General features: G+C 48.0%; 1 protein-coding gene across 4 annotated transcripts in view; it reads right to left on the reverse strand.

The window, feature by feature from the left end:
- The window catches only part of RHBDL3 (rhomboid like 3), a 73,162-nt gene that overhangs the window by 17,952 nt on the left and 29,390 nt on the right, over positions 1 to 25,820 (reverse strand). For 3 of the 4 annotated variants that reach the window (XM_032128913.1, XM_032128912.1, XM_032128914.1), the window contains one exon: positions 9,666 to 9,824. In XM_032128913.1, the coding sequence (XP_031984804.1) occupies positions 9,666 to 9,824 (159 nt within the window). Of the gene's footprint in view, positions 1 to 9,665; positions 9,825 to 16,093; positions 16,129 to 25,820 lie in introns of those variants that run through there. The other variant, XM_032128916.1, reaches the window with a different exon arrangement.

Below are 25,820 nucleotides of genomic sequence, written 5' to 3' on the forward strand. Positions count from 1 at the left end.
CTAGGGAAGAACCCCTGAAGGGGCCTCAGGCTGCAGGCTTGAAAGACACCTGGCAGCAGGCAGCCTTGAAATCCTTGGCAAAGTTATACACTGGTCGGCTCCCCCGCTGCTTAGAGGCTGTCCTGTGGGAATAGGGCGTGAATCTTTGTAAAGTAGATACAAGTTGGTGTAAGTAAACAATAAAGCAGAGCACGATGCTCAAATCGTATCGGTGTTCGTATCATGACTCTGGCCAGCTCCCCTGCGCTCGGAAACCCCGCCCCCCACTAAACTCCCTCACAAAGTTCATTCTGTTCTCTCTCGCTTTGCCCCTCTTATGGACAAGAATAATTTCACACTGAATCTACAAACTTGCCTGAAGATACCAGACAGTTGACTGGAGCTGCTGATCTGCTTATTACAATTACAGTGATATATGGGATTTCCTGCCTACCACAAAACGGTCAGTGCTTTTCCCTGCTGCAGCACTTCAGTGGAAAATACAATAACTTCCAGAGTCAAGGAAAATCATCACTGCAGTTCAGCATCAAGAAGTGCTGACCACCCTCAGCAGATGATCACCTCATCATTGCAGATACTGCTGAGGGAGATGGGCAGGAAACTCCAAAGGCTGCTAATGTCCATGGTTAGGCTCATAACAAAGATATCCTTGCATCATGTTGAGCAGAGGATCCTAACGGAGGCACCCCTGAACTCGTCTGTTACTGTTTAGTATGACACAAGGGACTGGCTCAGTCACCTGAACTCAGCACAGCCCCATCAGTCCAGTGTCCTCTCTGCAATAATGCTTGTGCTGCCCATGGAGCCCAGACAACAGCCAGGGCACTGCAAATTCATCACCATGGTGTTTCTGAAGGTGTTCCTCAACATACTAAAAACAAAACGAGAAAGGTCTTCTTAGATTTAAGAGCAAAATATTGCAGGATCACTGTAAATCACACCTCAGATGACTAAAGCCTCCACTGGCTCTCCTTAGGAGGTGGGAAACTGGACTTCTGTTCAGCAGAAGCTTTGCCTTCCTTCTTCCAGACAGGAAAATAAATCACAGGACCTTTCACACCCCACACAGAAGCTAACATGGAAGGGACATGAAAATATTTGCCAGACCTTCTTTGGAGCAAAGGATATGGAAAGAAGGTCCAGGTTCCCTCTACATGACGCAGTCTTGGCGTGGTTTTACACCCCGATGAGGCAGGGATGCAGTGTCAGGAGTGTACCAGATGTGCTGAAAAGCCCCCACAATCCAACAAGATGTGCGTAAGTGGATGTACTGAGCCCTTGATAAAATCAGGCCTCTCAGGAAGGAGACATCCTGTTGGTCCCCACCTGCACTCATTGCCCATGGCACCAAGGAGGAGATGATCTCCAAAGAGACAGCACAGCTGTCTGCCAGGGCTCAAGCAAACACAGAAGTCCTGGTCCTACTTACACAGCCCCACAGGCCTTTGAATCAAGCTAGGAGGAGATGGGCATGAGGAGAGACAGAGGATTAAGTCACTATTGCTGCTCTCACCCATTCTTGACGAGAAGTCTATTTTGTTCCTCAGACTGACTTTGGAAGACTCAAATCATCCCAAACAGTCTCGCATATGGTCAGAATTTGCTGACTTTATTTTGGAATTACATAATATTGGTATTTATGAGCCAAGTATTTAATCATCAGCTGAAAGAACACTAGGTCCATTGTTGGCCTGCACATTACTATGGCTTCAGAAGCCCAGGACAGCCCATCCCACTTCTCTTCATGCAATCGATCTGGGACTTCTTTAGTGAGTGTGATATTAAAGCTGCAAGCAGATGGGTACAGCAAACAGTATGTGGAGAGAAAAGGTAGCAGGGGGAACAACACATTCCCTTAGTCCTTCATGCCTGCAAAATGTTATTATGCAAAGAGAAAGAAATTTCCCTCGCAAAACAGCCAAGCTGAACTGACTGGTACCCAGATGCTGCCACCTGTGCCCTTTGGTATTACCATACCGAAACAAACCAAAGCTTAGTGTTAGAGCTCCTCTAAAAGGCTGGGTTTGATACCTCTGTGCAAAAGGAAAACTTTTTCCTACTTAAATCTGAACCTGTCTTCAACACTGAAAACGTCAACATTTAGGATGAGTCCTTACTGTCTAGTGTAGGACAATGACAAACTTTGATGAAGTACAAAGCCCTGCTTTTGTTTAGCATACATGGCACTCTAAAATTACTCTAGGATAATCTGCAACTCGCAAAGGAAGTTGTCCATTCCCACCAGCAGACCAGTTCCTCTGTGTTCCTTGGATATCTGTACTACTGTAACTATCTCAGATAATCAATAGACAAATCATGTCATATTTCCCCCATCTCCAATTTCAGAGCTTGTGTGGGGCACAGTACCCTTTTTATGGTTTTATTCAGCCTCACTCAGAAGGTTTGGAAAAACATGGATTTCTGCCCATTATGTATTGGCATCTTTGAAACTGGTCTTGAGCTATTTTTAAACACATACAGCTCTGTGACAGGCAATGCATTCGCCTCCCCAACTCTGATCCTCCAAGACACAGAACACTAAATCAGAACTTAGCACAAGCTTTTTAAAAGCCTCTGCCAGCTCCAGTTTTATAACCCACTTTACTTACAAATGCAACCTCTTCAACCAATTTTGCTTTCAAGATTCCCATTTATTTCTTTCCCTCTGCCCACACTTCTACAAAATGCTAATGTGGGAAGAGACAGCTTTTCCAAAAATGTATATCTCAGCATCAAGTTCATCTGTCACAGATGCTCACATCCTCTAAGCCAACCTGGTAGCACTTTCCCGAACAGAATCAAAGGGAAAAAACCCCAGATACCAACATTCTGATTTGGTCTGACCAAGCAGTGGTTTACTCTGTGGATTCAAAGAAAGAGACAGGAGAGACAAAATAAATTATCCCTGCTCAAGGTTTTTCCCGATTCCTATTAAATGTGCCAGGCTTAGGCCTTCCAGCACTTCCAATAGAAAAGGTAAACCACTTTTCAAATTTCAAGGTTACTTGAAAGAACATTGCTTGCAGGACAAGACTAACATCGTGGTTCCAATAATACTGTGTCAAAACACAGTGAGTTGGAAACTGCAAACCCTCTATACCTGCTCCATTTCCCATTGATGCTGGGAAGGATTCCACCAATGAAATGAATCCAGATCCAATTTTGTGAAACAATTTTTTTTAAAAAAATCTTTATAACATTTCTTACTCATGTGTGTATTTTAGATATGCACACAACCATTTAAATTGATATTGCACTCCTCAAGTTTAAACTGTATGTGACGGAAAACAGTTCAGGTTAGGGATGGGAATTTCTATGGTAAGTTCCACTTTATTTGGCATAATGATTATTTGACAGACTAGTTCATTTGGAAGAAAGTTCTCTCTTCTGCTGCTACTTGCAACCAATATCTAATAGATTTAGGTTTAATCATCCTTGAATAGAGAGCATCTTAATGTATCTTTCTATACTGCATTACAAAGTCCTACAAGTCTAGGCAAGTGTTAAAACTAGACTGAGATACATTGTTTTTCTACATTTTTTCTTTAGCATGAGACATACAGCAAGTTCCTATAGTCTGATGAAGCTGTAAAACACAAGTCAAACCCTCCACTGAACCAGCTCATTTCTCACTTACAACATTCCAGGATCCACTTTGGACTTTTTGTTTTTGTTTGTGGACTGTAACACGATCCCAAAGTATTTTATCCCTTCAGCCAGTCCTGCTCTTTCTTCCAACACCAATGAGATCCCCTGCCCAGGACAGAAGAGCTGGCATCTAAATCTTAACCTTTGTGTATCTACAGCATCCAGTGGCACAGACACACTGTAAGACTCTGGGTAGGCACTTCATCTCCTTCACCCTCCGTATTTTATCTTATTTTTAAGACTCCAGCAATATTTTGACACAGTAACTGCTCCTTTGAACACCCTGCTCAACAGCACATAGCACAAGACACCTTCCACTAACACTTAATCATGTTCCAGCCTCTTGCATGAAGTAAGAAACTCCTGCAAAGATCTGCCTCTCACCTTCTCTGGTGGCCAGCAGAACTGTGGATCTGGCACTCTCGAGGAGGAAGAGCAGAGGCTGCAGATTTCTCAGCCTGCCTCTCCAGTTTTATTTCTTTACTTGAAGAGGTAGGATTTACAGCCTGGCAAGTCAGAGAGGGAATCACAAAAATTAAAGGAAATCCTTCTCTGAAGGGTAATGTGTGCTGGCACCAGAAATGTTTGGATTAGGGTGACCAGATTATTGTCACATAGTGCTTCAAAAATATGTGTTTTTTGTTGAAAATGAGATAGAATTAGCCTGTTCCTAGAAGCCAGCGAGGCCAGGGAGAGCAAAGCAGGTGGTGATTCTTGATCTGGAAAACAAAGGATGTGCATTTAATTAGCTAATTATTGAGATGCTACATCAGCTTCAAGTTACTACAAAGCTACAGCTAAACATTTCTGTTGGAAGCAGCAGTGTTTTGTTTTTCCCAAGTCACATGAACTCTGTCTTAGAGCTTACTACTTACTGCAAGCTCTACTATAGCTCACAGGGTATTATGTGAAGTAATCCAGGACTGCCAACAGCAACTGCTGTTCAGCAAGAATTCCAGCAAATAACATCTCAAGTGTAATTACCTCCTGGCTTGTCTCTTCTCTAAAAGTAGCAAAGTTAGTTAAACACCTTGGTTCATTATCTCCTCCTGTGGCCCATGCTGTTCATAGGCAGAATTTTCACTTTGCATCTCTTTTCACAATGCTGCAAAGCAACCAGACAGCAGATGCTCGAGATGTCTCCACTTGTACAGGAAACACTTTTGTTACTCTGCACTGTCTCAGACACAGCATAAGAAACCCCATCTGAAACTGCTTTCTGCTGTTATTACAAACCACAGTGCAGAAACAGAAATGGATATGATTGCAGCATTGTGTTTTACAACTACATGAGCTGAATTTCATACACACAGAGGAGAAGTAATTCCCAATGAGTTGCCTATCTGATTTTTTTTGTGTCTTTTCTGCTTGCAGATCACACCAGGAGTTTTCATCTTCCCTGAACTTATTCATTTCTCAATTTATTTCTTGAGTGATTGTTGCAGTGGGGATACTGCAACACGCATATATCAAACCAGGAGTCCCGTGGAAAGGAAATATATATGGACAGACAGATTCTTGCTAGCTGTTTCAGAGATGTTTATTTCTCCAGCCGCATGGCCGGGGCTCTGCTGAGGAACTGTTCCAGTCACGGGACCAAGGGTCCTTCTGCCCGCGCAGGGAACACAAACCAACCAATGGGAACGAGGCTGAGCAGGGACAGGGAAACCCCGTGTCTGTGCCCTCAGGGCCCCTCTCCCAGGGCTACATGGCAGGGGAGGGACCCCAACACCTCACCCGTTTTATTTTAATAAAAGGAGAATGAAAACAACTGGATAAACATAACAAGAACAGTTTCAAAACAAAACAAGCCACCCTCCTGAGTCTTTAAATGTCCAAACAGATTCTCTGGAACATCTTAGGGCTGACAGAAGGGAGACAGGACTCTCTGAGCATGCTTTGTGGGGAAACTGAGGCAGGAGAGGGTTTAACTTCTTCCCTCCCCCTTTTCATCCCCCACTCGGCATTGGAAAGGGATTTTTGGGGAAACAATTGGCAAAAGCATGGTTTTGTGAGGGAAACCATGGATGAAAAAACGGATTGGGAATACGCTGGGGGTAATAGGACATAGGGTAAAAGGGAAAGGTGGGATTAGGAAAGGGAGACTGTAGGGGGGACTTACAATAGAGATACTGTCTAACATGACTACGATTTTTTGCATATATACTGCCTTTTACAGGAACACCATCAGGCCCAGTGACCTGCGATGCTTGTAACCCTTTTCTCCCTAGTACAATATTAAATCCACCACCTCTCCATCTCCCAAGCTTGGGATGCATTTTTCAGGGTTATTCTTTTTAATAGCAGTTCTATGCACGAATATGTCTTGCTGGTTGTCACACCTTGTTATAAACCATAATTTTGCTTAACATTATACCATTTTACTATCCCTAAGATCTTAGTTTCTATGATCTTTTCCTTTTTCCAAGTGGCTGCTGTTTTCTGTCTCGCTGTGTCTTTGCTCTCTCCTTCGGTCGCTCCCGTGTTGGAATTGTCGGGGCTGCTTGTGCCTGCGCGCTCTTCCCGGGGTCGCGTTCGGGGCTGCGCGGGCCGGGCCGGGCCGCGCCGCTCAGTTCTCCGCGCGTCGCCTCCTCTGGTCGCAGCTTCGCTGCCGATGCCGGGCGCTGCACCCACGTCTTGGCCGGGCCCCCGAGCGATGACCCCCCCGCGCCCTGCTCCAGCGCGCGTCTCGGCTGGGCGCGGCTCCGTCTATCGGTCGGGGCATTCCCGGGCTCGCTCCACCACACGCTGCACGCGGCCGGGCAGGCACTGCGGGTCCCCGCCGCTCCCTCGCTCCGCCACCGACACTGCGGCTCGCGTGGCTCCGCCCGCGCGCGGGAACTGCCTCGCTGCTGCTCGGAGAGCGCTCGGTGCACGTGGCCTGGGCCGCACGGTCCCTGAGCCAGGCTTCCCTTCGCCAAGGCACAGCTGACATTGCTCAACAGTCTCGATAATTAAATAATATTCACGAAAATATTCTTCCATCGGCATATATTTTGACTCAAATATTAACTGTGTCCAAACGGTTTTCCAAAAGCCCTTGGTAAGAATTAAATCCCAAGAAACATAGAAGAAGTTCTTAAACAACCATGCCAGGAAGTGTTTCAGTTCTTTCTGAGCTTGAATCAAGCTAAAATTTACAAATCGTTGTTCAAGAATCGTTTTAAGTTTAAGATAAATGTCCATATGCGGCTCTGAGAGCCAAGAGTCTTCCCACGGTTCCTCCATAGTTTAGATACGGAATAGCAAAGCAAAACCAAGAAGAGGAATCCAAAGTTTCCAGGGTTTACTCACACAAATCAGTCGCTTAGGGATCGGGGATCGTTCTGCCCGCATTCTCCACCATTTGTTGCAGTGGGGATACTGCAACACGCATATATCAAACCAGGAGTCCCGTGGAAAGGAAATATATATGGACAGACAGATTCTTGCTAGCTGTTTCAGAGATGTTTATTTCTCCAGCCGCATGGCCGGGGCTCTGCTGAGGAACTGTTCCAGTCACGGGACCAAGGGTCCTTCTGCCCGCGCAGGGAACACAAACCAACCAATGGGAACGAGGCTGAGCAGGGACAGGGAAACCCCGTGTCTGTGCCCTCAGGGCCCCTCTCCCAGGGCTACATGGCAGGGGAGGGACCCCAACAAGTGATTTCTGGGGTCTATTCTCATATTTTAAAACTTCCAACTTCATAAATTTAAGTTGCTTTGCTGAGTTGAGAACAGACACATGTATGGATGTCATTATTAAGGTGAGAAGTCCTCTAATTACATTTTTGATGTATCTAGAAGTTCACAAAACATTTTGGACATCAGACGATAACACAGCTTTGCTCAATAGCAGTCCTTTAGCTGGGGATCACAGTGTTTGAGAGAGCAGGCAGAGTTCTTGGTGCTCATAATGATGCTGGAGAAAGGGAAAACCATACATACAGAGAGCCATGCTTGTACAGTCTCTGGTATAGTGAAAGGTCAGCCTTTCCATCACGACACCCAGCACCATCATTTTTGGCAGCAGGTCAATTCTTGCTAAGCTACTGAAACAGACAAATTAACCTGAGCTTAAAGCAGAGAGGGCTAATGATCATCAAGCACAAACATGCACTTAAACACCACCACACAGAGGATTGACAGCTATGAAGTGAAGGAACTCCGTAATTTCACAGTGATTCTGTGTCAACTGTGCTGTTTCTTTCCATCAGGAAGTTCAAAAGTAAGTTCAAAAGGCAGAGAAAAGAGAAGGAGCCCTAAAAAAAGCTTGGATGTTGGAAATCAATAGAAATTAGAGGAGAAGGGAGAAGAGAGATGTCATTTTTAAGTAGTTTAATGTTCTGGCATTTGCATTGCCTATTGATTAGAAAGTGCAAAAAATGCAGACAAGGATAGAGGGGCTGATAACAGGAAAATCAATGGCTTCTTTATAGGAGTCATTCCATAGTAGTGAAGGAAATTTGCTGTTCTGCAGAAATCACACCAGCTGGGAGTGAGCTGGCACGATCTCCTATTCCCAAAGGAGGAGAATGTCCAAGCATTTCACCTCCCACCTACCTCTCATTAGCTTGTGCTGCTCCTGAGCCCTGTGGAGCGAGGAGAGAGGAAAAAGCCCAGTTCTATTCCTAGGCCTGTTGTCAATGTGTTAGCTGGCCCTAGGCCATCATTTCTGTAAAAGAAATTCGATGATACCTCTTCCTGCTACCTAAGTGTTGCGCAGCCCAATTAGTGAATGCTTGCATGGTACTTTGAATATCCCCAACTGTGGAACCAGCAGCTGTTACTATAAATACTCTGCTGAGCACAGAGGACCACACTGTTACACTGGAGCTGAGGAAAACCTCATACTGTGTGATCTGTTTAAGAGCTGCTGTATTTATTTTACTGTGTACTTCGACATAGGCAAGGGGCTAACAAGACAGCCTGGTTAGATACAGCAGGTTTCTGTCATTTCATCAAAGTAACTTCACCTTGACACTGTCCACAGCCTGATGGAGGCCAGCATCAGGGTCCTTAACAGCTGGGCCATATTATCACACTTTTCTGATGAATGTGAAAACAGGACATATGGAAGACACTTTCTTTCTAAACCAAGGACACATGCATGAGTGACCATAACAAACGAAGGGATCAAATACCTACATTGTCTGCAGAACACACAGAGATGCAAATAACTATACTCTGCATCAAGGATACATCCAGCTTTCAGAGAAACCTCAGAGATGTCACCAACTTCCATTGCTCTTTGACTTTGTCACCCTGGCTTATTATTATTAATATTGCACTAAATCTGATGGGATTCAGGCATTCAATAACAGAGCAAGAACAAGGCAAAGCCCCTGAATGGCCAGTGTCCAAGATACCTTGCAAACAACATTTGTAAGCTATCCTGGGCATCTGACAACACATGTCTACAATTGTGCTGACTCAACAAACTGCCTTGACAAGAAACTGAGTGATCCCTTCACTAATTGACTCATTAGTAGAGATAGAGAGGCATCCAGATCATGACTCATGCACTCTGAGACACCTCACCTGGGATAAAATGAACATGACCTAGAAACACTTTATCCCTGTTGCTGTTGATGCCTACAGCAGTGCAGTATGACGCCACCCAGCACGTCAACACAACATTATCTGTATATTTTTGTCTGGAAGTGGTGCAATCTCTAGATAAAACAGGAGACATTCAGACTGACATACCTCTGCTTGCAAACAAATGGCTCATTATAGCAGCTAGCAACTGATACTGAGAGCAAAAACATCTAAACTAGCAGCAGCCATTGCTTCATGATCTTTTTACAGCTCCCACAGTTCCTTCCCATGCAAATTTGTTTCCCTGGAAAAATCAGAAGCAATTTGACTCTTGCTGAAGCATTCAGTCACCATTGAGTGCTTCAGCAAGTCCATGCAGAATGTGATGTGGCAAACACTGGTGTTAATAGAGGGAGGGAAAGAGAGAGAGACACTGTCCATCAGCAGCCCATAAGCACAGCCAAGGACTGACAGGCCCTGCCAGCCAGAGCACTCACCAGGTTGACGAAATCCTGGTAGCAGATCCTCCCCTCAGAGTTGCTGTCTGCCAGGGCTAGCAGGACCTCCAGCTTGTGGGGATCCAGCTCCGAGCTGTGTCTCTGGAGAAGGGAGCGAAACTTCTCAGTGCTGATGTAGCCAGTGTTGTCAGGATCGAACTGGGATAGGAGGGGAAAGTGCCACAATTAACAATTCCATGTTACATACAACTCTGTTCTCCTATGCATTCATCACCCGCTGCACACCCACAGGGACCCAGGGGCTGCTCTAGGCTTTGGTGACACTGCCCTGCAATCACCCAGGGGCTGGAAAGCACCCTGCTGCAGAGTGGGGTGAGTCCAGGCACCATCATCCACACCACCATCCCGTCTCCACCCAAGCTTCAGCTATGTCAGCTCCCTTCACCTTCCTTCCCTCTGCATCATCATTTCCCTTGTCTATTTTTTATGTCACTTTCTATCTGGAACATCAAGTAAACCAGTGATGCAGTTTGTGAGATAAAATGCACTGAAAACAGCTTTACTCCTCTATTTCCTAACACAATTGCACCACAGGAGTATGCCATCCCTCCTCAAGCCCTTTCTGTGCTCAGTGTTTCTGACAGTCACCTTTCCAGATCACCTCTACATATGCATTCACTATGGTAAGTGCTTTCACTGCTGAAGAGCTATTTTAAGACACTTGGGAAAGAAAATCTTTGGACAGGAAGCAAAGCAGATGAACACCATGTCAAACTAAAAGTGACAAGGCAGCCACATACCATTTTGAGAATGTAAACCAGAGTCATTAGAAGGAAAGTCCCAGATGAGACCTGGAGTGAATCCCACTCTGACCAAAAACATCACTGTTTTCCCTCAGCCTAAGTGGCTAATCTCCTAAAAATGCCACTGATGAAAAGAGACACCTTTACAAAGCTGTCCAAACTTATGACTGATCCAGTGGCCTCTAGGGCACTCTGTGAGGGGCTGCCAGCTCACAGGGCACAGCCCCAGCCCTGACAAAGCCCGTGCTGGCACCATGCCGAGCATGTTTCTTATGTGCTTGGAAAACTAGTGGCTGCAAGCTGCCAGACCAGCCTGCACTAGCCTTGGTGCAGTCTGATCTCTACCAGTTCTCTGTTGCTGGGAGATTTTGCCTTTGATTTCCCAAACTTGGCTGTGAGAATCCTGGTGCTTGCTGGCCTCCTTTTGTAGATAATGATATCAAGCTTGTTGGCTGGATTGAATGGCTGTCAGAGGGCAGGCTGGTCAGGAGGGAGTCTTTTCATGGAAACATTTGGGACATAATAGGGCCTTGGCAGAGCCAAAAAGGTCCTGACAATCCTCGGTCTTTCCTAATGGAGAACAAAAGTTGAACAGGCGCCTGGCCTTCTATCAGACATGGTGGAGTAAAGGCTGCCTTGGCAAGGGAGGAGGTGGGAAGGAGGATGTGGCAGAGGATGCAGCCTGCCAGCAGCAGGGCTAGCATGGCTCTGCAGTGAGCAGAACAGCTGTAAAACAGATCAGCCTCAGGCATGGGCAGCTTGTTTGGAGGCTGCAGTGCCCATGTGCGAGGATCTGGCTCCATCTCCTTCTGGCCCGAGCACCTTTGTACCACTGCTCTGCTCTCCCCAGCTGCTTGACTGAGGAGGAGCTGCCTAACCTGAGGAGGGGAGGACACAGCTCCTTGCTGGAGTAGGGCTGTCTGCCTTTTGTCAAAGCAGCAGCCTCTCTGTGAGGAAGCTGCTGGGGCAAGTGGATTACACAAAACAAGATAAACCAAGTGACCTGTGGACAGTCAGAGCTGGGCACTCTCTCCCGTTCTCTGCCAAAGGTTGTCCTGCCCTTGTGAGGTGGCCTGGATGTACCTCCCTGACAGCTGGCACTCAGAGCCAAAGGTGGATTTCATCAGCTGTTTAGTGCTAAACAAAAGCTTAATATTAATCCCTGGAGAAGCTTAGCTCCCCTACTCTGGCCCACTCTGATGCTTTGAGTTAACAGATCAAACTCTAAAACCAACCCCAAAAATCAGGGTTTCTGCACTTAGGCCCAGCTCTGATGAGTTTTGGCTCTTGCTGTGACTCTCAGGCCAGCCTGTTTGTGGTACCCAGTCCCAGACATATACCCAGGAAATGAAGTATTATTAGCACAGTACCTGAGATGACCTTTCTCAAGGGGAATTTGTAGGCGCTGGGAGATGAGTCATTCAGTGAATGAATCTAAGATCTACAACCCCATAGATACTGCTCTGTTCATCCCTGTTTCCCAAGAACATTTGACCTAAACAACATCGTACTTAACTGCACCACTTTAACTGTATCTTGATATTTAAAATGTCAGAACCTAGCTTGTCTAAGACAAAACTATTTACTCCTTGAAGGCTTAAGTACCTCCCTACTTTGAGGGCCAGGGTCAGCACCCAAAGTGTGGGACTCTCCCCACGCTGTGTACTCACTGTTTGACTTTGTAGGAAAGACTAAGGGCTGCAGCCACATGGGACATGAGTATTCCTTCAAAGGGCAGATGAGTTACAGAACTGAAGCACACAGGCCCCCAGAGCACAGAAGAGCTGATGAGATCACAACCCACTTTTCCCAGACTTTGTTCTGCTTTAAAGCCTTTCAAAAAGAAGCATTTTATAACCAAGAACAGAAATTACACAACGGCTTCAGAGCTTCAGACCAGCCCACAAGGACACACTAATGACTTCAGACTCACTGGTGCTAGAGCTGATACATCCTGTCACTCAGGATGCTGCTATCAGTGGTTGCTGGCTTCCAAAGGCACAGCTGAAGCTATATCTATCTGGTGGCTACAAGGGAATCCACTCCAAGGATACTTCTTTCTCACACCAACAGGCACCAGCATTCCTCCTTCAGCTCACAGTCTTGCTGCTTGCTCCACAAAAATCAAAGCAGTGGCAGAAGGTAGCTGGTGTTTTCTGTAGTGTAATTGGGCTAGGGAATCTCTTCTCCTTCATGTTATTATATATAATTATTTTTTGGCACTATGTTAATGATACTAATTCGAAATAAGTTTGAAGTAAAACAGTGGATTTGAACAACATGAGAGTAAGAGATAAACAATGAACAACTGACATCTGAACTAAAATACCTCAGAGCAGGGTCAGAGCACAGTTTCCACAACCTGGAGCAGAATGTTTTACTGTCAACCCCAGCTGTAAAGAAGTCCTCTTATTTATGTTTAGACAATTTTTAATTGTATAACAATTCTATATAAATAGCATATAAAAATCTCATCTGTCGCCACTCAAAATCTACACAATACTTCAAACACTGTTTCTGCTATCCACAAAAATCAAGTGGTTGATCAGGTCCTGCATATCCTGTGTCCTACACACGGCAAAACATAAAATCACAGAATGTGCTGAGTTAGAATGGACCCATCAGGATCATCAAGTCTGGCTCCTGGCCCTATGCAGGACAGCCCAAGAATCCCATCATGTGCCTGAGAGCGTTGTCCAAATGCCTCTTGAACTCAAGACAGGCTCGGTGCTGTGACCACTGCCCTGGGGAGCCTGCTTCAGTGCACAACCACCCCTTGATATCCAAACTAAACCTGCCCTGACTCAGCCCTAGCCGTTTCCTTGAGTCCTGTCACTGGTCATAAGATCAGTACCTGCCCCTTCACTGCCCCTCATGAGGATGTTGAAGACCACAGTGAGGTCTCTCCTCATTCTCTTCTTCTCCAGGCCAAACAAACCAAGTGACCTCAGCCACTCCTCACACAGCTTCCCCTCAAGACCCTGCATCATCCTTGTGGCCTCCTTTGGACACTCTCTAATAGCTTCATGTCTTTTTTATAACGTGATGCCCAAAACTGCACACAGCACTCCAGGTGACACTGCACCAGTGCAAAAACATGTGACAGCAGACTCAAAACACTCAGGTCCATCAATTATAAAAGAGGCAACTGACCTTTGCTAGCTGCTTCATGCATTTATCCATGACGATCTCCTTCAGGGCCAATTGTCCCACAAGCCCAGCCGAGCACCAGGGTCTCACCCGAGGACAGACAGCAGGGCTGTCTCACCCTGGAAGCAGCAGCAGGGCCGTGCTGGGCCTGACTCCAGCCCCACTGAGAGCAAAGCTCCCACAGCACAGGCACCACGGTGCCTTCCCTCAGCACAGTTCCTTCTGCCTGTCCACGCACTTGGGCAGACAAGTGATCAGGGATGAGGAAGCCGTTTGCCCCCCCTCATCCCCCCAGACAACAGGACACTAATGGCTATTTCATGCAAGGTTTTCTCTACATTTCAATGACAATCACCCTTAACTCCCTTGATCTTCAACCAGGCTCTTAACCAAAAATGTAAATATGTTAATGACCGTAGCAGCCATCTGACCCAGGATCTTAATTCCCTGGCCCAAAACAAGCTGTTTTTCTCCTGTTTCTTCTTTATATTGGAGGAGACACACCACAAACTAAAGGTCCCACAGCAAAACTACAAGACAAAAGTAAGGTGAGGGGGCCTCATAAACTGTGATGAAAATAGAAATTCACTTGAGGAAAGAAAATGAAATCTCTAATTGTTCCTCTTCTTTAATTAAAGACACATCAGCCACGGCTGAGTGAGCAAGTAGGGTGGAGGCTGGTGCTGCAGACAGACAATGGGTATCTTGGGAAAACTCAGACATTTCACAGAGTGCAGCCAGCTGCTCCTCTCCCCATGGCAAACAGCCCTCAGGGGCATCAGAGCAGCTGGCGAGTCAACAGCTGAACTGGGTACAACAGGAGGATCCTTGGCTGGCTTTGGGATTGCAGGAACAGAGTTAGCTACCACCCATAGTTTCCTCGTTGAAGGGCTTTGTCTTGGCATCACCCAAGCCACAAGTTGTCTTTCCAGCGGGCAAGGTTCCAAGCAACTTCATCTAATTTGGAAATTGGCCTTGAGTTGGACCAGTTCCTTAAAATCTAAATCATTCTAAGGTTGGGTGCTGGAGAGACTGGCCTGGTAGTATCAGGCCTCCTGGCACTGACCCCAGCTCTGCTCCAGACTAGGAGATTCTAGAAAGAAATTGCTCTAAGCTTTAGCTTCTCCTCCCTGTTATATAGAAATGACAACTCCTAATTCATTTCCCACCAGAAAGGAGCTCTCAATAGTTGGCCTGTCTCTTATTTAAATGTAGGCCCTTTTCCACTGGAAAGGGGGAGTGAATTGCATGCAACATCTTTTCATCACCAAGGATTTCAGAAACCACTCTGAGTTTTGCTGGATGGAACTCAGACTGTTAGGTGGCATAGCCTCTGCAATCTAGGGATGCATAATGCTCCTGCTCTCTCTTCCAAAGGTGAGAGGTGAAACCCTGAGAGAAGAAACCCTGATCCAGCAGAGAGGAAGGCCAGTCAGAGGTAAATGCATATCCCTCCACCTTGAAATACAGCTTCCCAGCATTTAAAGTCACCTCATCTGAGTTGCCTGAACGCATGTGGTAAAACATTAGTGCTGGCTCCAGTGACGCACACGTGCCTCCCCTGTAAATAATGAATTTACTCACTGTTGCAATAAGAAGTGACGCAGATTCCCCAGACAGGTGCAAAGGAGAGCCACTTTATTGCAAAAACCCGGCTTTTTAAAGCAGTTAGCTGGTTATCAGTTTACATAGTTTTAAGGCATAACAAACATAATTCAACCAATGAACATACACCATGATGTGGGCACGTGGCAGTCACGCAGCATGTTTTTCTACCCCTAATTCAGCTGAGTCTCTTTCCCACAGTCCTTTTCTACTTAACCAAATGTAGCGGGTTGAGTTCGAAACCAGGCAGAAACACCAATTAAATGGAGTGGTTTTGGTTCAAAATATTCATTACTTACTTATTTTCTTTCTGTGAGATAAGAATTAGGAGAAAAGCAAAGCAGGCACAAACCTTAAACAGTTGCAGTACAATGAAAGAGTTTTATTACTAATAGAATTAAAAGTAAAGAGAAAATAACAAAACAAAATTAAAGCAAATCCCCTCCCCCCTCCAGCACTTCTCTTTTACCCAGCTCACACAAGGGATAACAGAACATGGGATGTTAGTCAGTGTTCCAGTTCTTGAAAAGTCTCTCTCTTATGCTTAAGGAAAAAAGGGTTTTCCTTCAGTTGCACGTGGTTCCCAAACTGCCACTAACAGCAGATCCGCCCGGAAACAAACAATCTGCTGTGTGTAGAACATCTCTCCCATGAAAAATCTCACAGTTCCTTCACACTACAAAACATGGGCCATCACATGGGGTTATTCATCTTTTTAAGGATAAGTTATTTTGGCCTGCACACAAAGGCTTTTCTTCGCCACAAGTCTCTAACAGCCTCTTACTACTTCTATATAGCCTGGCACAGGCATTCTTCACAATCTTCACAGGCACACAAAGATACTCCATCCCCCCATGTTCTTCAAATGGATTAAAGAGACAAACAGTTTGTGGTACTACAGTTTCTTACCACGGCATGCAAGAAGGTTTTTAAGCTGCGCGCCAGAATCGCGGCACCGCCCTCTTTTCTCCCGTCGCCATGCTCAGCTCCGTCCCACGTGACTCACTTCCCTTTCTCTCTGACTCTGAAGCCGCCATGTTGAAGGGTGTTCTTGTTCAGGCTTTACGGTGGGGAAAGCCTCGCTCCCTCTGTGCTGCTGGCTGCGTGGTGTCCTCTTCAGTTCAGCACGAAGTGTGCTGGCTGCAGACAGGAGGCTCTGCCGGCTCCCGTTGACTCCGCCGGCTCCGCATGGAGAGGAGAGGGACCCGCCTGTCCCCAGAAGCCGCGCTGGATGGGTTTAGCTGTGAGCAGTCCATGGCTGGTTTTAGCTGCCTGCGGCTCTGGGACAGTCCCCCCCCAGCGACCCAGGGTCTGTGCCGCAGTGTTTGGAAAGGGAGAAAGGGGCAGTGGCCCCGGCCCGGCGGGGCCGGGAGGCTCGGAGCCCCCCCACCTCCCAGCAGGCGACCTCCGACAAGAAGGGGCAGTCCCACCTTTCTGTGCGGTTTAAGTATGTAAATTGTGAGAAGCGTAATTGGTCTTAAAGACTGTCCATCAACTCAGGGTCAACCCAACACACCAAAGTAACAGGCCTGAGCCATGATTTTACAAAGGCAACAAGGCCTTCATTTTATAAGGTTTTAGCTATATGCAACAACTCACCACTGCCCAGACAATATAAAGTGATTAAGGGCTGTCTAGCAGTACTTTTAAGGCATGTTAGATTGCTTTGACCTGAGGTGAACCCAAGGGCTAGAAACATCACCCAGCTCTGAAAAGCCAGATTGCTTTTAAGCACAGAGGATATTCCCTCACCAAGCAGTGCTCCCAGACAGACCTGCTCCCAGGAAAGCTGCAGTGAGAGCACGGAGCTGCCCAGCTCAGCACTCACCTAGGCCAGGAGGCATTCCAGAGAAGGGGGCCTGTCACCTGGATTTGGGTAAGAGTGTCTCAGCATGCAACACATGGCAAAGTGGAGATGGAGGGGGCTGGTATAAGATTCCCTTTTCCCTGAAGAGCAGAGTAGTCTGAAAGACCAGGTTCAAAGCTAGTTGGCCAATATATAGAGGCATTTCTGTTCTAATTTATTTCTCCTATTGTCTTAGGCATAAAGACAAGGAAGGAATCTACATTACTACCATCTGTTGTTACCTTCTGCAGAAGCACTTCATCTAAGTAGACAGTGGAAGCACAGCTTCAACAAGAATGAGAGAATCAAAAGATTCACTCAGTTTTGAGGTAGACAGGAAAGAGGGCTTGGGACTAGATTTGATTTTGGTATTGCCAAGAGTCCTGAAGGGAGCCCAGAGACTTGTGTGGTGTTGTGACCTCCCAATTTACAGGGCACAAGCACCACACCTGTGTTTGTGTGATCCAGCACAGTGAAGGCTGTGCAGCACTCAGAGTGTGGCTGGATGATGGCTGCAATGGCAAAGGGCAATTGCCAAGCCACCAGGCCAAGAAGCACTCTGAACAGAGGTGGCCTTCTGAGGTTTCAGGTACAGAAACCTATCAAACTTTCCAAAGCCAGTGACAGCTGGACACCACACTGAACTCCTTGACTCTACAGAGGTCACACCCCTGGTCCATAATCACCTGTCTTGGTTTGAAAGACAGGTGTTTGCTAAGGAAGGCAGGAGCCTCCCTTGGAATGGCAGATGCGACTCCTCTTTCCTCTGAGTTACTATAATTTTGAAATCAAGGGGCTTTTAGGCAAAGATATGGGAAATAGGAATAACAGTTCTTTACTATTATATATCCATATGTGTATAACCAGTCAAACAAACAGCAATAACCATGGCAGTAACAGCAAACAATCACAAACCCAGTCCCAGCCTTTCGGCTGTCAGGCCCTTTCCCCTCGGGTGCAGTTCCGCTCGCAGCCGGCAGGGGCGCTGGCGGCTCCCGGTGAGCAGGGCAGGTGCGATGGTTCCCCCGCGGCTGCAGGGGGCGCTCCGGAGCGAGCTCGGGGAGCACGCGGCACTGGTGGCCTGGGATCCCGGGGAAGGGATGAGACAAAGAAGCTTCACAAACGCCTGGGGAGCCAATCCCGGTGTCCGGCCGGACCCTCGGGAACAGCAGGCTGGAACAGCAGGGACGAGCACAGATCCCAGGTGGCAGAGGAGGTGTATCCAAACTGCGGAGCTGCGGTGGGAACCCCCCCGGAGGTCTGGGTAGGCTGGGCGAGCACAGCTGCAATGTAGCGAAGGCTCAAAGCAATGGCGGGGGCAGGGCGGCCATGGCCTGGCTCCCAGTGGGGCAGGGAAGGTGGGCTTGGGATCCCGGGGTTTCTCTGGCAGAAGCAAAAGCAGCTGAAGAAAGCAGCCTCTCTGTCTGTCCAAACGCCGAGGACTGAGGACCAACTGTCTATACACCCAGGTGAAACAAATGAGTAGCCAGATGCACCCCACTCCAATGGCTAGCTCTTTCGCTTTTCTGAAGTACCAACGATTTGTCCCCCTAGCAACACGTATGGGAAAAATTCCTTTAATAGAAAAAAAACCCTAGGACAGCTCCTAAAACCCCAACATTATCCACTCTGAATTTTTCCCATACTAACATATTACATTAAACTTAACCCTTTAAACCATATAAATACATGCATACATACATACATACATATATACATGCTGATACTGATACAAGTATAGAGCCATGGGTAGTTCACCCTAAAACAAGGTCCCCTTGAGGTATGCATCAGGTCTCTCCATCCTTTTGCATCACCCACCAGGTGCAACCTGGTCCCTGAGCAAAGACAACTCCACGGATGGGTTTGTCTTTGCTAGAGGCAGAATTAAACAGTTTTTCCAAGCATACCTCTCATGTGCACCACTGGAACCTTATCCCCATCTCTTGTTTGTAGGGGTTCGGATTGGGCAGGGCTGGCTCAGTTGGTGGAGCCTCAGGTATTAACTAACCAGGTGGCTTTTGCTAAATGCATCTCCCAGTTTTTGAACGTCCCCCCACCCAGTGCCTTCAAGGTGGTTTTAAGCAATCCATTACACCACTCAACCTTCCCAGCTGCTGGTGCATGGTAAGGGATGTGGTACACCCATTCAATGCCAACTTCTCTAGCACAGGTGTTTATAAGGCTGTTCTTGAAAGGAGTCCCATTATCAGACTCATTTCTCTCAGGGGTGCCATGCCTCCAAAGGACTTGCTTTTCCAGGCCCAGGATGGTGTCCCGGGCAGTAGCGTGAGGCACAGGATAGGTCTCCAGCCATTTTGTGGTGGTTTCTACCATTGTGATCACATAGCTCTTGCCTTGGCGTGTTTGAGACAGTGTGATGTAATCAATCTGCCAGGCCTCCCCATACTTGTATTTGGACCATCGCCTGCCATACCACAGGGGCTTCACCCGCTTGGCCTGCTTGATCGTAGTGCATGTCTCACAATCATGGATAACCTGGGAGATACTGTCCATAGTTAGATCCACCCCTCGATCTCACGCCCACTTATAGGTGGCATCTCTGCCCTGATGGCCTGAGGCATCATGGGCCCATCGAGCTAGGAACAACTCTCCTTTATGTTGCCAATCCAAGTCTATCTGGGACACCTATATTTTCGCAGCCTGATCTACCTGTTTGTTGTTACGATGTTCTTCATTAGCCCGGCTCTTGGGGATGTGAGCATCTACATGACGGACCTTCATGGGTAGCTTCTCTACCCAAGTGGCAATGCCCTTCTACTCCTCAGCAGCCCAGATTGGTTTTCCTCTGCGCTGCCAGTTTGCCTTCTTCCACCTTTCCAGCCGACCCCACAGAGCACTAGCTACCATCCATGAATCAGTGTAGAGGTAGAGCTTTGGCCACTTCTCTCTTTCAGCTATGTCCAGAGCTAATTGGATGGCTTTGAGTTCAGCAAATTGGCTCAATCCACCTTCTCCTTCAGTAGCCTGTGCAACTTGTCGTGTGGGGCTCCATACAGCAGCTTTCCATTTCCGGTTAGCGCCTACAATTCAGCAGGAGCCATCAGTGAAGACAGCATAATGTCTTTCACTCTCCGGTAGCTTGTTATATGGTGGGGCTTCTTCGGCACGTGTCACCTGCTCCTCCTCTTCTACAGAACATAACCCAAAAGTCTCACCTTCAGGCCAGTTCGTAATTATTTCTAAGATCCCAGGACGACTTGGGTTTCCAAGTCGGGCATGCTGCGTGATGAGGGCGATCCATTTGCTCCAAGTAGCGTCGGTGGCATGATGCATGGAGGGAACCTTTCCCTTGAACATCCACCCCAGCACCGGTAGTCGGGGTGCCAGGAGGAGTTGTGCCTCTGTGCCGATAACTTCTGAGGCAGCTTGGACTCCTTCGTAGGCAGCCAAGATTTCCTTCTCTGTGGGAGTATAGTTGGCTTCGGACTCTCTGTAGCTTTGGCTCCAGAATCCCAGTGGTCAGCCCCGAGTCTCACCAGGCACCTTCTGCCAGAGGCTCCAAGACAGGCCATTGTTCCCGGCTGCAGAGTAGAGCATGTTCTTCACCTCTGGTCCTGTCCTGACTGGGCCAAGGGCTACCGCATGAGCGATTTCCTGCTTGGTCTGGGCAAAGGCTTGCTGCTGTTCTGGGCCCCAGTGGAAATTGTTCTTCTTGCAGGTAACCAGGTAGAGAGGGCTCACGATCTGGCTGTACTTGGGAATGTGCATTCTCCAGAAACCTATGGTGCCTAGGAAAGCTTGTGTTTCCTTCTTGTTGGTCAGTGGAGACATCGCAGTGATCTTATTGATGACCTCAGTGGGAATCTGACATCGTCCATCTTGCCACTTTACTCCCAGGAACTGGATCTCTCGGGCAGGTCCCTTGACCTTGCTCTTCTTGATGGCAAAACCAGCTTGCAGGAGAATTTGGATGATTGCCTCTCCTTTCTCAAATACCTGCGATGCCATGTTCCCCCACACAATGATGTTATCAACGTACTGCAGATGTTCTGGGGCCTCACCCTTTTCCAGTGCAGCCTGGATCAGTCCATGGTAGATGGTGGGACTGTGCTTCCACCCCTGGGGCAGTCGGTTCCAGGTGTACTGCACGCCCCTCCAGCTGAAGGCAAACTGAGGCCTGCACTCTGCTGCCAGAGGAATGGAGAAAAATGCATTAGCAATGTCAATAGTGGCGTACCACTTCACTGCTTTGAACTCCAGCTCGTACTGGAGTTCCAACATGTCAGGCACAGCAGCACTTAGCGGTGGAGTCACGTCATTCAAGCCACGATAGTCCACAGTCAATCTCCATTCCCCGTCAGACTTGCGCACAGGCCAGATGGGGCTGTTGAAGGGTGAGTGGGTCTTGCTGACCACCCCTTGGCTCTCTAGCTTGCAGATCATCTTGTGGATGGGGATCACAGCATCTCGATTTGTCCGATACTGCCGGCGGTGCACTGTCGAGGTGGCAATTGGCACTCGTTGCTCTTCCACTTTCAGGAGCCCAACTGCAGAAGGATTTTCTGATAGTCCAGGCAGGATGTTCAACTGCCCAATGCCCTCTGCCTCCACAGCAGCAATCCCAAACGCCCACCTGAGTCCTTTTGGGTCTTTGTAATAGCCATTCCGGAGGAAGTCTATGCCCAGAATACACAGGGCCTCTGGGCCGGTCACAATCGGATGCTTTTGCCACTCTTTCCCAGTCAGGCTCACCTCAGCTTCCAACAGGGTCAACTGCTGCGATCCCCCAGTCACCCCAGCGATGGATACAGGTTCTGCCCCCACATGTCCCGATGGCATTAAAGTACACTGTGCCCCAGTATCAACCAATGCATCATATTTTTGTGGCTCTGATGTGCCAGGCCATCGGATCCACATCGTCCAGAAAACCCGGTTCTCCCGTGCCTCTTCCTGGCTAGAGGCAGGGCCCCTCTAGCCCTGGTTATCATTCTTTCCCTGGGTATACATGCTAGAGGTCCCTTTAAGGGGATCTGACATATCATCCTCCCTTCTGTAATACCTGGCAGCTCGGTCATGGGAGGTTGAGGCTACTTTCACCTTAGCGGAACCCCCTCGGTTAGTGCCTCCCTCCTTGAGTTCACGCACCCATGCTGCCAGGACAGAAGTGGGTTTCCCATCCCACCTTCTCATGTCTTCCCCATGCTCGCACAGAAAAAACCACAGCTCAGCTTGTGGGGTGTACCCTCTCTCTCTAGCAGGGGGACGACGGGCTCTGACTTGGGGGCCTGTGACTCGCACTGGTGCCACACTGATCTTCCTCATCTCCTCCCTCATCTCCTCCCTCATCTCCTTCATCTCCTCTTTGAGGTCCTTGACCACAGCAGAGACATGAGCTTTCAGCGGACCATTGACGATACTGTCATAATTCCTGAGCTTGTTGGCAACAGAGCCCACTGTTTCTCAGTTGTTCTCGGCATCAATCGCTGCAATGAAGGTGGTGTATTGCTGTGGCCCTAGCTTTGCCAGGTTCCACATCATCTGTCCTGTGCACCTGACCTTATCGGGGTCATTATCACGCTGTCTATCCCTCCCAAAGAGTATCTCTAATACTTCTACCTCTCTTAGCCACTGGATCCCTTCCTTGAGTGTCTTCCACTGCATTCTATGATGGTACTCCTGTATTCTGTCTTTGTGAATGAATCTTTCTCTCACACTCATTAAAAGCTGCTCCCAGAGAGAAAGGGGCCCTGGCTCCCTCACAAATATCTGGTCCACACCTGGGTCCTGGGTCAATGATCCCAGATACCTTGCCTCACCACTATCCAGTTGCACACCTGTGCCCATAAGGTCCCAAACCCAAAGCAGCCAGGTTGTATAAGGCTCACGCCCCCTTCGCACAATGTCTTTTTGCATATTACGGAGACTGTCGTACAACAGGGACTCAGTGATGATTTCTGGCCCTGGCTCTCCTGCTGGTTGTGAGGGCCCTGGTTCCCCATCATCATTAACTGGTCATACTGATTTGGTCTTATACTTCCTCCTCTGCACAGGGGCAACTGCTGCTGGCTGTGATTGTCCTTGTGGTTCAGCTTAAACCTGGATGGTTGTAACATCCGTGAGTTCCACTGCTGCACCATCGGACTCACCCTCTTTGGGGCAGGGAGAGGGTTTTTCACTAGCTGAGGAGGTGTATTCCCTTAGCACTTGGCATATCTCCTGGCATATCTCCTTCACCAGTACCCCCACCCAGTTCGGGTAGTCCATTTCTGAGGTGGGCTGTTAGGCAGTATCAGGCTGTGGGGGAGGGTCAGGCTGTGGGGCAGGATCTCTAGTGTCTGGGGCCATGTCAGGTTCTGGGGCAGGATCAGGCTCTGGGGTAGGATCTCTAGTCTCTGGGGCCGGTGTCTGGGTAGTTATCCAAACCAATCTCAACTTATCCCTGAATGCTAAATAGAGTAGGCCTATCAATACCAGTTGGTTAGTATCCAGAGGAAATCTAAACCCTTCAAAAATTGGTGGGGTGGGCCCAAAGAACTGGTTGAGGGGTTGGGAGAAAACTTCCCCTGGTGTCATTTCCTCACAGAAGGTACCATTTTTAACATAACCCCAAAAACATGCGCTTAGTGTGTGATAGCCCTTTATCCATGTGCCCACATTCCAGAGGAAGTTAAAAGCCCATGAATTCCTCACCTTCTCGACCCATAGTGCAAACTGGATAACAGGAATGGTAGCCTTAGTCAGAGGACCCATGTTTAGGTATGGAGCTGCAAAGGGGAAGAATATAGTCACGACCACCTGCCACCCAAACCAGGGTAAACTAGACCACATAGTTCTGCCTAACAAGGTTCCTATATTCAGCACACAAAATTAAGTTATCCAGGAACTGTTATTCCTTTTTCACCCCTTTCTCCTAATGCCCTCAGGCCTCATGTTGGGCGCCAAGATCTGTCTTGGTTTGAAAGACAGGTGTCTGCTAAGGAAGGCAGGAGCCTCCCTTGGAATGGCAGATGCGACTCCTCTTTCCTCTGAGTTACTATAATTTTGAAATCAAGGGGCTTTTAGGCAAAGATATGGGAAATAGGAATAACAGTTCTTTACTATTATATATCCATATGTGTATAACCAGTCAAACAAACAGCAATAACCGTGGCAGTAACAGCAAACAATCACAAACCCAGTCCCAGCCTTTCGGCTGTCAGGCCCTTTCCCCTCGGGTGCAGTTCCGCTCGCAGCCGGCAGGGGCGCTGGCGGCTCCCGGTGAGCAGGGCAGGTGCGATGGTTCCCCCGCGGCTGCAGGGGGCGCTCCGGAGCGAGCTCGGGGAGCACGCGGCTCTGGTGGCCTGGGATCCCAGGGAGGGATGGGACAAAGAAGCTTCACAAATGCCTGGGAAGCCGATCCCGGTGTCCGGCCGGACTCTCGGGAACAGCAGGCTGGAATGGCAGGCTGGAATGGCAGGGACGAGCGCAAATCCTGGGTGGCAGAGGAGGTGTATCCAAACTGCAGAGCTGCGGTGGGAACCCCCCCGGAGGTCTGGGCAGGCTGGGCGAGCACAGCTGCAATGTAGCGAAGGCTCGAAGCAATGGCTGGGGGCAGGGCGGCCATGGCCTGGCTCCCAGTGGGGCAGGGAAGGTGGGCTTGGGATCCCGGGGTTTCTCTGGCAGAAGCAAAAGCAGCCGAAGAAAGCAGCCTCTCTGTCTGTCCAAACGCCGGGAACTGATTGTCCACACACCCAGGTGAAACAAAAGAGTAGCCAGTGGGTAGGTCTTTTATTTTTCTGAAGTACCCAGCAATTTGTCCCCCTAGCAACACGTATTAGGAAAATTCCTTTAACAGAAAAAAAACCTAAGAGAACTCCTAAAACCTCAACACCACCATAGGCCAAGCAAATCCTAAATTTGGAAATCCCAGTAATTTCTGACCCACAGCTTGCAGGGGAAGCCTATCATGCTCAGCCAGGTATCCAAATTCATGTTTCTGTCTCCATGCTAATTTTTAATACAACTCTCTTTCTTATCCTTCCTCTGCCTGTGGATTTCTTCCTGCAAGTCCTTGCTAAGACACTGTGAGATGACAGAGCTGAGAGGCACTCACATGACCCACTGAGTGGACTTTCAGTCCTCGGCCACCTCCACATCCCACCACTCTGAGTGATCCCACTGCCTCTCTCCAAATCAGCCTCCTGGCAGAATACTTCCAGAAATCAGCCTCTAGTCTCAGCTGGGGAATTGCACACAGTGTTCAAGCCACCCAGAACTAAATTATTCAAAATATACCACTGTACTGGCTTTGAAACCAAAGCCGCTCCCCAGAAAGAAGCCAGGGTAAATAGAAGCTCCATTACCAGCAGCACTGACAGGGAAGGAAGTGCAGCACTGAAAGTGAGGGAGATAATTACATGAGTAACGAGACAGCATAGGTGGCAGGAGATGCCCTCCATTATGCCACAAGGCTTAATGCAAAGAGACATGTTTATAGACTGAGCCTTCTCCAACTCTGCTTCTTCCTGTTTTATTATTTATGTCAGTGCATTAAGACTAATGGAAAGAAGCTGAGGCACTCTAAAAAGACGCAGGTGGGTTTTTTTTAGGTGAAAGTGTTATTTTTAATCTTGATCCAGCACTGGCCACGTTGCACATTCCTGCATGGGTAGTTGTCCTCAGCCGCAGTAACAGACTGGGCAGGCTACGACCCAGACTGGCGAGTGATGTATCCGACAGCACCAGCCCAGCTCTGGTGCTATCTCTCATTTCTGGTCCCAACATACTTAATGTATGAATGCCCAATCTCTTGCTCTCCTTTTAGGATTCCTCTGGTTTTTAGGCCTCCAC

This window comes from Corvus moneduloides, chromosome 19 (assembly GCF_009650955.1).
Source record: "Corvus moneduloides isolate bCorMon1 chromosome 19, bCorMon1.pri, whole genome shotgun sequence".
Lineage (NCBI taxonomy): Eukaryota > Metazoa > Chordata > Aves > Passeriformes > Corvidae > Corvus > Corvus moneduloides.